Here is a 13,163-nt window from a genome sequence, read left to right as displayed (position 1 = left end):
GAGGAAGAGTTTGGCTGCTAAGCCAGTAGCCCACAGGGCACTGGGGCTCGTGGGTCCCTCTCGCCCCCTTCAACTGTGTCTAGAAACAGTGCTTCTCCACCACCACCACTCTGTTCCAAAGTGGAAGGGTCTGACTTCCTGCACATTAAACATGGATCCAGATGCGGGAAGTGGAGTCTTTTCTGATTAGAGTTTTCAGAGGAGGCCGGAGGAGAGGCTGTTCCGTGTAATGGCAGAGACATGGCTAGATGGATGCTGCAGCAGCAGGGAGAGAAACAAGAGTGGGTGAAGGAGCAAGGAGATTTGAGACACTGTCCATTTGGCAAGAAAGAGGAGAGTAGAGACAATAATGCCTCCAAAGCTGTGAAATTAGTGATTCTAGATCAATATCGAAAGAGCCCTATCAGACAGAAACTAGTTTTGAAAAGGAAATTGGTGAACTTAACTGCTTCAGGACAGGATATTGTGGGAGAAATAATCTTATGGCATCTTTTCAGATTTAGGCAAGTGCCCCTTTATTGGATTAAGAAAAAGAGATCTGAGGCTGAGGGCGCATTAGTGAGCCTGCTGGGACCTGGAACGACTACCCGAGGCTGCTTCGGCTACCTGAAACTCTCCAGTCTACCCCCATCCTCTGTTCTAGCTTACCCCACCTCCATACCCAGGCCCTGGCCCCCAAGCTCCGCTCTCCATATTCTCTTCAGATTTCTCCTTCTCCACCAGCTGCTAGAGGGAGGAGAAAAGTCTGAGGGTGTTGGAGCCAAGATGACCATGGAGCAGAGCTGAGCACTGTCACCCAGTGGCCTGAGGAGACCCCATGCAGGTGTGATGCAAGGCCCAGGGGTCTGTCACTTGAGAAAGAAGGAAAGAGAGAAGGCTCTTTCTAGCCTGCAAGAGATTTGAATTTAATTTTAGATTTTGAAAAAAGGAAGAGGCTTCCTTGAATTCTCTCCCTTGAGCTCCCTTGAGAAAAGAGTGAAAAGAGATAGAGTGGGATTTTTAAGAGGAGCCTATATAAGTACCCAGAGCATCATGGAAAATTCTATTTAAAAAGAGCTGGTCCTTTAAATTACATGTTTTGAGTAACCCTCATTTTATTTTTCGTTTTTTAGTGAGGGGGCAAGCAAAACATTTCTGTTCTTAGAGTTGATCTTTTGCTGGTGGCCTCAAGCTAAGGAAGCAGCACGGTGTGGTGGAAAGTGAAGGTGCTAGGGTTTTGCCTCAACATTAAGCAGGTGCTCTGATGCTGGGAAAGCATACGCACCCTCTGAACCTCAATTTCACTCTGTAAAAGAGGAGGTCAGATCAGGTTATTTCTGGTGTAGAATTCTCATTCCATAAGCTCCATGTCCTTTGTAAAGCCCCAGCTGCCTGTGAGCAAGATTTCTAGCCAATGCATAGCTCCCCTCCCAACTCAAGAATCAAATGTTGCCAGAGCTAGGCTCCTAATTGCACTCAGTTCTGTTGTAGACATTTCAGATATGTGGGAAATAGAGTCAAAGGAAAGTACAAGGACTTGCTCAAGACCACCCAAGTTCCCTGCAGACCTGTTCCTTCCTATATCTTGTCCTTGCCAACCCTTCCACTTGATACTAGCTCTATCCATGCATGTAAATGGAAGATGCACTCAGCCCAGACAACCCCAGCTGGGAGTTGCACGCAAAGTTCCAGGTTCCTTTTCTCTTGCCATGCAAGGCGTCTGAGGTTGGGGAACATGGCTTCCACTTGATGCTGCCTCCCTTTGGGGAACAGGAGTGGCTGGCAACAGAGAAAGCTGCAGAGAAAGGGAGGGCATGGCATCCAGCCCATAGATAGACGCTGGACATTCCTCCCAGGCTGCCCACCCCCTCTCTCCACTGTTTGAAGAGCTGGAAACACTCAGTCCTCTAGGAGGGCAAGGTGATTTCAGTCACACATATTTCTATGACATGGATGTCCAAACAGGAAGCCAAAGGGAACCGGCTTTTCAGTTTTTGTCTTTTTAAGGCAGCCTGTAGCTAGGAATGAACAAGACCAACGTTACTGCTCTCATTCTAAATGTCTGCATCCTGAGACATCTACCAGGTGTGGAGGTAACCTGATATAAAACGGCTTTCACTGTTTAGAAATTCAAGTTTCTGCACTGCGCATGGACTGTGAGCCTGTGTTTAGAAGTCAATGCAGGACCTTAGCTGACACTTCTGTACCTGCCAGGAGCCGCTGATGTGAACCAGGTGGCCTGCTTCAAGCAGAATTCGATTACCCAGATGGCAACTCTTTCTTAATTCAAAACTTTAGCATCGCCTTTTTTTTTCCATTATGAGAAACGAGAGGGAGAAGAGAGTACATTGAGCTTGAGCACTTCTGGTTTATGAGATTAAAGGCATGAGAGGGAAGCGGATCCCTGGCCTCCCCAGCTCGCTGCAGCTCCAGCCTGCAGCACGGTGCTGGGCTGACTCAGCTCCCTCTTCCAGGAGCAGGAGTGATGGTCCTGAAACCCAGCCTCCTCTTGGGTCTGTTCTTAGGAAGCTGTAAAAACTCTCCCTCGCTCTTAACGATTGCCTTAGCAGATGGTATCTTTGTTTTTGTTTTTGTGTTGGGTTTTTTTTAAGTAAAAAGGAAAAATAAGAAAAGGTTTTAAATTGCATTTGGAGTCAATGCTTTCTTTTTCCTAAGAGCTTGTTCTCCACCAGCCCCTGCAGTCCAGAACATGGATATTCAGGCTTCTTATTCTGAAGGTGAGAATCTCTCAGCTGGGCTGACCCTCCAATGTCTTAGTGGTTTGTTTCCCTGGTTCTCCCCTGTGGTTTGGTGATAACCAGGCCAGTTCACACAGGTGGGGTGTTGACCAACTTCTACCCCTCCCACTCCTGCCTTCTGCACACTGGCTGTGTATCAGTAGACAGGGCTGTTCTTGGATCAAGGAGGTTGGTGGCGGAAGAGGAAAGCCAGCATAAAGTAGCTTCTCATCTCACTCCCTTCTCCTCTAGACAAATTTTCGTGGATGCCTTAATCCTTCGCTGGGCCGTGTTTCTCCCAGGCCAAGTAGGAATTTGAAATCAAGACAAGATAATTCCTTACACTTTGGAACCATTACTATGTGGCAGGCAACGTTTTAGTTCTTCAAGTGTATCATGTCAATTGATCCTCATAGTAGTCTGACGATACATTACTGATAAAATAGATTCAGAAGTTTCATGAGAGCAAGGAAAATGCTGTTTCTTGAAGGAGGTATTTGATGGGAGTCCTGTTATTTGATCAACCATTTTGGGTCCACTGACTACCATCATTGCCACCTCCTTCCACCACGTCCCCCTGCCACCATCTCCACCACTACCTCTACTGCCGTGTCCACTACCAGATGCTAAATGTCAAATTGATAGGGACTTGTCAAAAATATAAAGAGCTGAGATTTATTCACACAGGGACATCTTTTACTTGAACCATCTGGACAACTGAAATCAAATTATTCTTTAATTTGGCCTTTTACTCTGTTCTCTTTATCCTCTATAGTCCCAGTCTTCATTCGTGGAATTGGGAGCCAAATAGCTTAGCTTTTCTTTAGTTGGTGGAACTGCATCAAGAACTGGTGTCTCTGAGAGAAGTGAAAGCCAACAAAGTCATTTGTCCACTTGGAATTTGGTTTAGCAAAAATATTACAAAAACCAGGTAAACCATCCATACCTTCCCAGCAAATCAAACCATCTTCCGGGGTCAGGTCATTGCATGTTCACATATTGTTAAAATTATGTCCAATCCCAGTTTTTCATCCTATCCAGCAATTTGAAAACCTCTGTTTGGGGAAAGTAGTGGATAATTGAGATTATAATGGGGATTCAGACATGCATGTGAAAGCACAAAAAAGAAAGAAAATAAAATTAGTATGCCATCTCAAAGAGATATGGGGAGACATAGATGGTTGAGAATCTGAATTCAATAATACAATCAGAGGAGCTGTGATAAACGCACTGATCGTGAAGGCTTTTCCCAGCGTTCTGGAACCGCTGGAGAAATCTTTCCAAAGCACAAATCTGATCAGGCCAGCTCCCTACTTCAAACCCTGCAGTGTCACCCTATGGCCTACAGGATAAAGTCCAAGCCCTTAACCTGGCATCCAAGTCCTCCACAATCTGGACCCTGCTCACCTTTCCAGGCTTAGCTCCTGCTGTTGTCTCTTCAGCCTACGCTCTAGCCATTTTAAACTACCGGCCAGTCCTCCTACAGGCTAAATCTGTTCACGTCCTGAAGGGTTTGCCCATGCTGCTGCTTTTGTTTGCAACCCCCGCCCCCTCACACACACGCACATTTCTCTGCTTCACAAACTCCTATTCATCTTTCAAGAGCCAGCCAGAGAAGCTTTTCCAGCTCTGTAGGCAGAGCTGACCACTTCTTCCTTCACGCCCCCGTGATATGCTGTATAGATACAGCACTTCTCACTGTGTTACTAATATCTCTTTGCGTGTCTTTCTTCTATGCCAGATGGTGAAGTATTTGAGGGGAGAGAATGTGTCTTGGTCATCTTTATACTCCAGGATCAAGCATGGCGCTAGGCTCAGAGTAGATGCCTACTAATGGCTATTCTGGGTTTTTTGCATGAACTAGCTCTTACTTCTGTCGAACAGTGTAGAGTGCCAGAGGTAGGGGTTGGAAAGGATTCTTTATGAGAGGAGAAGAAAGAAAGAGAGCCTTTCTTATGGGCTCATATGTAAGAGTCCACATGTGGAGGTCACCCGTCAACCAAAATGGCAGCCTCCAGAGTAAAACCTAAGCTGTTAAAAAGGAATTGAGCTGGTTACTATTTTTGTACCTGACCTACTTTTGGGTTACTTTCTACCGCTGTTACAAAACCCCCAGACTTTTGTAAATGAACCAAACCACTTTTGGATGGTTTTGTATGATCTCTGCTTAAGGTGGCTTTTCACGCTACTGAAAGGAAAATCTGCAAAGTCCCTGAAACTCAGTTTTAGTGCAAAGGCATCTGAGGAAGTGAATTATTCTCAGTAGGACCATCTACCACAGAACTTTCTCAATTATTTTTCCATGGAAGACTTAAAGACCAAGAATAGCAATTTTAGCCCCACGATGGTAGCACTCATTTCCTTAGTGCTCATGGGTGGATTCCCCTGAGAACAAGAAGGGTTAAATGACAGCCACCTCCTTCAGGCTTGCCCATGCTGGGTTGTAAGCCTGCCTGAAGCCATGTCTCGACTGTCTGGGTGCAGACGGGACTCCAGAATATTTTTCTGTCCAGACCTTGTCTTAGTTGCCATTTGATTTTGTTAGCAATGTCCCAGTGGTTATTGATTTGTAGAAAACAAATGGTGAGTTTTTACCTGCCAGGATATGGTAACATTGTATGGTGTTTGGCATTGGAGTGAGGGGAGCAAAAGAAGTGTGTAAGGGGAGAGTGCTAGAAGAGAGGACCCAACCCTGGCTCTTAATTTCAGGATCCAGTGTAAAACACATGGGAAACAACTAAAGAATCCTTTAGAATTGTTTTATTTACAAAGGCTGCTATTAATAAGAGCAAATTATTTAAATAGCAGTTGTGTTAAAGGGATGCTAAGGAAAAGACTGAGGACTTGACTCTGTGTGGTTGATAACAGCCCCCAGGACAAGCACCAGGCAAATGAGACTTTTCTAAATTTCTGGAGGCAAAACTCAAGGGCTTCAAAAATCATTAAAAGAAGAAAGTATGTTTAGAAGAGTACTAAAGAGCCTTAAAAGTGAATTAAGAGATAAGTAGAAAACTGGAGTCTGGGAGGAAAAGTTACGAAGGGGTCAGAATTATTTAGCTGACAGATTTTTGATGGTCAGTGGTGTGCCTAGAACTGGGCTTTTAAAGCAGGAGGTAATATGTCTGTGGCTGGACAGGAAAAGATAGATTTGCAATGGTGGGATAGGCATTGGCTAGGAGGAACTTTGGGATGGTGAGAAGAGTTCGCTTTAAAGCGGTGAGAATGGCAGCTAAGTGGCTTTCTGGGTTACCTAGGAAATAGTAAAGATAAAGATGCATGCTTAAGATTGTTTCCATAGTAGCTCTAGGGCAAGCTGGACCAAAGACTTCTGTCCTTCTACATCTCTAGCTCATTGATCTCCCAAATTTTTTGCTTCCTGTGGAAAATGCTAACTTGGTGTAGGCACCAATTCATATTCTAAAGCCCTTAATTGCAATGGCATGTTTATTCAATTCAGCAAGTACTTACTCAAAGTGCTAGGATTCTTGGCTCAAAATACTGACTTGCATCATATTTTTCATACATCTGCTGACTCTATTCACAATGACTGGGCCAACCCTCCATGGCTGTGTCAAATCCGCCTCGAAGCCATCCACACTTGGCAGCCTTGGGGTCTGTAAATGCTGAGTCTCTGGGTCAATCAGTTTAATTGTGCCCCAAGCTAGGAGCTTAAAAAGAGCTTATGGGATAAGAGGCAGATAGAATAGAGAGGCAGAACTTGCCCCACCCTGTCTTCTGGAAGTACTGTTTATCCCCTGCACTGCTCTGGGCATGCGAAAAGGTGCACAAAAGTTCTGCCACTCTGCTAGAACTATCGGGTGCCAATCACTCCCCGGACCTCAAGTTTCTTCGTTGTAAGACGAGTGGAGTGTTCGATCTCTAAAGTTCCATCCAGAACCCTCTCCCAAGAGGAGGAAAGAAGTCTCCCAAAAAAAGGGCTTTTTCGCCCTTTGGTCACCTGTGTTCCTAGGTAACTCTCTTGCATCTGAGGCTTCCGCACCTCAGGCCTGGCCATGCCATCCCTTTGTCTTCATTCTATAGGTCTGTCCAGGGCTCCCTATTACAACTAGGCAGAGATTCTTTCCATTGCTCTTTCCCGTAAAAGTTTGCAACTCCTGCTTCTTTACCATATTTTTACTCTTCACCTCTTACAATTAGCCCTCAAGACCTGGCAATAACCCTTACCCCTAAAAGCACCCCTGAAGATGGCCCAGAAGTGCCTCGACCATAGCACTGGGGTGGGGTGCTAAGAGGAAAGCATCAGCGTTAGAGGATCAATAACAAGGCCCTTTCTGAAACTCTGAAATGTTTTTGTTGAATTATGTTTCTTTCAACAGGACTGAAATGGAAAACAGCATTATCAAGTACCTTGGAAATGGAATGGGATTTGCCTCTGGAGATGGGATCAGCGGGTCAGAACAGGGCTGGGGGAAGTGTTTGTAGATCTGCATAGGGCATTTCTATAAAATAATGGTTCTCTGCCTTATGATGATGCACACAGTAGACTAAGAGTGGAAATAGAGAGAAAAGGCTCTAGCCGAGGTTGTTTTCGTAATAAAGGAGAAGAGGGGTGTGGAAACCCTCTGTGTTTGTGAGGACAGCAACGTCCATAGCAACTGTTATTCTCCCACCAAAGCTTTCTTGGTGCCATGCCCAGAGACCAAACTTTAGAGGTAGAAAGATGGTTCCTGTTTTGCAGTTTTGAGGCCAGGGTCCCCAATCACTGGTTGAGTGGCTTTGTGAGAAGAAAGTCCCTGAGCCTCCAGTTTCCCACTCTGTAAAATCCAGCTAAAGCCCTTTACCTTTAAGACTTGTGAGAATCCAAGAGAATTTTATACGTAAAAGTGCTATGTGGAGGCAAAGGCAAATACAGATTGTAGTTAACATTTCTTATATTTCTGTGCGTTTTCCCCACTCTGGAACAGAGCTAGAACTTTGAGGTCCTCCTGGAGGGACCTTCCGCAATCTTCAGCTGCCAAATAAATAGCTTTAAAGACAAAGGGAAATGCCTTGATCTATCAGGTTATACTTTGAATGAAAAACGATAATTTTACGTGTGAAGAGAGAAAAAGGGAATCACCTGGCAGGAGAAATCTACAGTGTTCAGATTTTTGCTTTCTACATTTTGTCGTTGTTGCTGCACTTCTCCTGTTCAGACCAGGGCCCAACGGATGATTTATCCAAGGCAAGCTATGGGATCTTTAGCAAGCAAAGCCTCCTACAGGTTAGCAGTATGGTGGCTATACCGGCATATAATTAAAGCATTTTCTAGACCCTTGGAGACAGAGCCCTGATAACACTCTATAAATGTCCTCTGTTGAATTAGCAGTGTTGGGAACTCTGCTCTGGATTTGGGGGCTCTTTCTCCAGCAGCCAAGAATTTGAACCCAGTTTACAATTCCTCTGTTCTTCACAGCCTGGATTGATTTAACGAAGCCTGAAGATAGCTGGAGGAGGCACCAGCCTTTAACACCACATTCTGGGACAAGAGGAAGAGACTGGCATAAGAAACAGTTTCTTCTTAGAAGGAATAAGAATTACCCTAAAGTGATAACTGACAACATAGTTGCTAGTTTTTCCTCCTTTTTTTTCCCTTCCTTTCTTCTTTCCCCATTTCTTTCAACCTTCGCATCTTTCTTTGTTCATGAAAAATTAATGTAGTTGATCGGGCCAGCTTTAACTTGTTTAGGAAGTTAATATGTTCCTTGATTCCTGTAGGAATTTCCAGAAACATGGAGTGATTTTCTCTGGCACATCTTGTGATTTTCCAGAGTATACCTGACTTTCTGAAAGCATTGTTAATAATAATACTTCGCTTTCTAAATGTTGGAGGCCTTCAGCCTCTTGCGGCCTCTGCTAAGAAGCAGAAGCTATAATGCGAGCGAAGTCCCATAGTCCAGCCGGGCCAGGGCTCTTTTGGGGGGTTCCCGGGCTGACGTCACGCTCCAGGCCCAGGGTCCCTCACAACACCCCAACCGGCGCTGAAAGAGGCTCTGCTGTGCCAGGTGGGAGGCATGGAGGGGCACCAGACAGGTCTTCAAACTCTTCCCCCTCAAGTCAGCCCCTTTTGCTAAACATACGCATTCCTTTAGATTTCCGGGATTCCTCTCCTAAAAAGCGAATCCCCAAACTGGACAAGCAGGTTTCATTTGCACTGTACCGTGAACGAACTCATTGGACACTCTGGATTGTCATTTGGGGTCTTGAAGGAAAGGGAGGGGAGGGCGCTTGGGACCTCTGGCAAGGCCAGCTCAGACCCATTCCTCCTGGGCCTAGCGGGAAGCGGATAACGCGGATCCCAGACCACAGGAGGCGTTTGGGAGGGCACCAGAGGCCGGGGAGGCCAACCGCAGGTGGGCGCCGGCTGCATCCGCACCCAATCTCCCACCCCCACCCAGGCGCGTCTCTTCGTCTCAGAGGAGCTCCCTGATGCCCTGGAAAGGCCCCTCTGAGCGAGGTTTCTGTTTTGGGTCCGCGGAGATTCGGGGAGCCCAGTTCCGAAAACATATCCGCACCCACTGCGGACCTTCGGTGCCCCACAAAGCAGCCCGGCCACGCAGGGCGCCCGGAGGAGGGGCGCGGGAGCTGCACGGCGCCCGAGGCCCCGCGGCCCAGCCAGCCGGTGCGCCCCGCAGTGGCGCGGCCGCGGCCTCCCGGGCCGTGGGCACGCGCGCCCCGGGCCCCGGCGCCCTCCTGCCGGGAGCCCAAGCAGGCGGGGGCCGGCGGGGCGGCTGCTGGGGCCGGAGTTTCGTTTGGGGTGGGGGCGGAGCCAAGCCAGCGCCGGTGTTGGAGCCAAGGCACAGCCGGTGTCAGGTTGCTCCGGCAACGGTGACGTGCCGCGGCGTGGGCGGGGCCAGCACGCAGGTTGCATATTTTAGGAAGCGAGGCGGAGGCGGGGGTTCGAGCTGCGGCGGGGTCTGGGGCGCGGAGCAACGGCGGGAGGAGGCGGACACGTGGCAGTGGCACTGGTAGCAACCCGGCGGCGGCGGCAGTAGCAGCGGCGGCTTCGGTCCGAGCCGCCGGCCGTCCTCCCTCGCTCCCGCCCCGCGGCAGCCCTCGCTCCCGCCTCTCGGCTCCCCCGGCCGCGCTAGCTCGGCCGGGAGCTCTCTCTTCTTCTCTGTCTCATTCCCAAGCGACAGGACCCGGCGCCGGGCACAGACCACCGCCACCATGGGGAAGGGGGTGAGTGTCCGGCGAGCTGGGGAGGGGGCGCGAGGAGGCCCGGGGGTGGGGAGGAGGAGGAGGAAGTCAGGAGGGCGATCGAGCCCGCGGGAGGCGGAGAAGGAGGAAGCGGCGCGGCGCGCGCTGGCAGAGCGGCGAGGCTTAAAAGACGACGCACTTGGGAAATGGAGGGAGTGCAGGAATGGGGGCCGGCCGGCCGGCCGGGCGGGGGCAGGGAGCGCCGCGGGCATGGAGAGCGGCAGCGCGGGCGGGGCGCAGACCAGAGAGGGGCTGCGGGCCCCCGCGTCCCAGCGCGCCGCGCCCGGGGCCCCTGGAGGCGGCGCTCGGGAGCCGCAGGGCCGGAGGAGGAGGGCGGACGGCCGCCGGGAGGCCCCGGGAGGGAGCCGGCGGCATCCCCGAGCCCGGCTCCCCTCCCTCCTCCGCCCGCCCTCACCTCCCGGCTCTCGCCTTCCTTTTTCCCTCCGCCCTCCGTGCCCAGAGGGAAGGCGTGCTCCTCCCCTTCCCCTGGGGCGCTCTGCCCGGCCGCCGGTCCCTCAGCGGCCCTGGCGGGGGCTTCCGACGCGGGGGCGGCTTGGGGTCGGAGGCTCCTTCTCCTGGAGGCGCTGGGGCTTAGCTAGTTCCCGGCAGAGGCAGGCGGCCTCCCTCCAAGAAAAAAACTGGCTTCCCCTTACTGCGGAGCCGGTCGAGCGGGCTGGTGCCAGAAAGGGTGTGTCTTCGCCGCCCTAAGATGGCCTTTAAGGTATACTTTTGAGAGCTTTAATGGAACACTGGCCATAAACAAAGGATGCGCCCGGGCAACTGGAGTGGTCTTTTTGACTGTGTAGATTTTCTGGAAGGATGAGCCTGGAAGGGAGGACAGGCTGGCCCCCAGGGTCTCTGGGTACAATAAACCCGAAAAAGGACGGGAGGCGGCGGGCACTACGCAGTGGCACGAATGCCAACTCGCAGCAGAGCGGTTCCCGAAGGAACGAGGGGTCTCCGGGGCAGGAGAGTCACGGAGTGCTGTGGGAATACCAGAACAACATCTCCTTCCTACATTTCTGTAACTCGGAGCTGTGATAACCCGTAGCCAAAGCAGAAGACTGAGTCCCAGACCCCGGCGGGGCCAAAGTCTAGTGGAGAGAAGTGTATACAGAGTAACCCCCGAAAATATCAATTCATGGGATAAAATGACCAGGTCATGGGAATACTGGTAAGAGAGAATCCACTCCACTATTATCTTCAGGTCTTGCACAGGGCCCGGCGGGTAGTAGGTCTTGGAAGGTTCCTAGGGCTCCCCAGTGTGCAGTGAGTGATGGGGAAGAGGGAGGGTGCATTCTTTGTGCACTCTACATGGATTTTGAAGGAGGTAGTTGAAAGACTTGGACCTGGGAGGGAGAGTAGGGAGAAGTGGGAATGCACTGCTTGGATCTTTTAAAAGCACAAAATGTGGAGGGCTGGCCCAGGTCAAGTAGCTGAAGGCAAACAGCCGATCGCCTTCCCACGATGTTCTCGGTTCCACGATTGTACTCCCGATGGAAACTGGGCTAGTGGCCTGTGCTTGTACCACAGTGTCAAACCCCAGGTCCTTCTCTTAAACAAGCTCTTTAAAGCTCATTCCTTTCTCTCTCCCCCTTCAAAAAAACAAGTTTATTTCCTGAGCTGGACATTACTGATTTGGGGGGATGTAGAGATCATAGATATGTACCTGAGGCCTAGGAAGGTGAAGTGACGCACTCAAGGTCAAATGGTTAGTTAATGACACACCAGATGTCCCTGACCAGCCTGTGATCTCCCCAGCCTGAGCACTCACTCACTCCTTGACATTGTCTTATATGCAGAACTCTAAAGTTATTCTTCAGATGAAACCGGGGTATTTGTGATACTGAATTAATGGATGAGAGAGGTGTTTAACTTATGCCCATATGTTTGTGTGTCTTTTTCATAACCACACACATGCACAGTAGGGGGTAAAGATAGCAACACACCTGGATTGTGGAGGTTCAACCAAGATGTTAAAGGATCCTAATGAAATGTTTGTGGCTCAAACACAAAATTGGATTACAGCTGGTTAACACAGGATGCTCTGCTGCTTGTCTGCTGGGTCACAGTTCGTATTTTGGGCACTCTGACAAATTGAACATTAAGGGGTGTGGGTGTGCAGGTGGTGGTGATTCTCTTGAGATAAAGTTACTCCTTTTATCCCCCGTGACTTACTGTGATATTCTAAATGTTCAGAAAGATATTTTGTGCTGAAATGTTCGGATTTTTCCACATGGGGATTAAAATGTGGGTGGCGTGGTGACTAAAGCTCCGCTGATAATTGGTTAACCAGGAAGCCTGTGCTGGCAGCTCCTTTTTAAGGTCATTGTTAATTTCTTCCCCTCCTCTTCCCACTACCATTGCGGGCCTAGGTTTTCATGATATTTCAGGTGATTTTATTTCTCCTTAAAAATCTAGTTCCTAAGCTTTTGGGAAGAAAAGGAAAGAACAGCTCCTGCTGAATCATTCCTGGATGAAATAGGATTTTGTCCTTTTTTTCATATTGGGTGTTTTTGCCAGTGACTTGGCTTAAATCCGTGGCCAGGCCTGCCACCCACAACTGTTCAGCTCACCAAAGGTACACACGAAAACTTTATCTTCTTAAGTTTACAAAAGACCGAGGTGGTGGGGGGTGGGGGGGTCACCAGGTCCTTCACTTTTTACTTGTCCGTTGTTTGAATATTAACTTAGTTACCTAGAAAATAAATCATCGCTTGCGGGCAGTGATTTAAAGAGGAGCGGGGAAAAGGTTCAGGTGAAGGTTGCACGAGGGACACACGTCAGCAGAAATCCTGGTCGTATGGTAACATCACCAGCTGCCCTTTTGGAGCTCAGCTTGAATGTGTGACTGAGTCTCCTCTGGCTGCTATAAAGCTAGTACTTTAGACTGAAAACATTGTCAGGCAGAGTCCTCAGTGGAAAGTTGCCCAGGCCTGGCCGGGAGCAAATGCAGCCGTTGCAGGAGGAACCGATGACTAGGCCAGGGCACGGAGGAGAGGGTTGGGGTTGTGTCGTCACACCCTTGGCCTGTTAAGCGTTCAGCATGTGAGTGTGACAGCTCCCGGCCGAGTTCTTTCTGTACCCTGTTCTGAGGGTGTATCCTCTTTTGGTAACTTACTGTTTGTTAATTTGTAGTGTTCTCTGCCAGTAAGTTTGTAACACTCTAGTGACTCACCTTTGGGTGGGAGGGTAGGAGAGGGGGAGGTCTGCATCATAAATCTGAAAATGCAAGTAGGCTAAACC

The 13,163-nt window shown here is 49.3% G+C and overlaps 1 protein-coding gene across 2 annotated transcripts in view; it reads left to right on the top strand.

Annotated features, from left to right (window-relative positions):
• Positions 1-9,377: 9,377 nt before the first annotated feature.
• ATP1A1 (ATPase Na+/K+ transporting subunit alpha 1) overlaps positions 9,378-13,163 on the top strand; it is a 30,211-nt gene continuing 26,425 nt past the window's right edge. The window contains exon 1 of one of the 2 annotated variants that reach the window (XM_023640223.2): positions 9,378-9,899. In XM_023640223.2, coding sequence (XP_023495991.1) covers positions 9,888-9,899 — 12 coding nt within the window. In that variant the 5' untranslated portion in view covers positions 9,378-9,887. Of the gene's footprint in view, positions 9,900-10,239; positions 10,639-13,163 lie in introns of those variants that run through there. The other variant, XM_023640224.2, reaches the window with a different exon arrangement.

The sequence above is a fragment of the Equus caballus genome, chromosome 5 (assembly GCF_041296265.1).
Source record: "Equus caballus isolate H_3958 breed thoroughbred chromosome 5, TB-T2T, whole genome shotgun sequence".
NCBI lineage: Eukaryota > Metazoa > Chordata > Mammalia > Perissodactyla > Equidae > Equus > Equus caballus.
The sequence above is the reverse complement of the archived record's forward strand: the minus strand, read 5'-3'. Positions and strand labels throughout refer to the sequence as shown.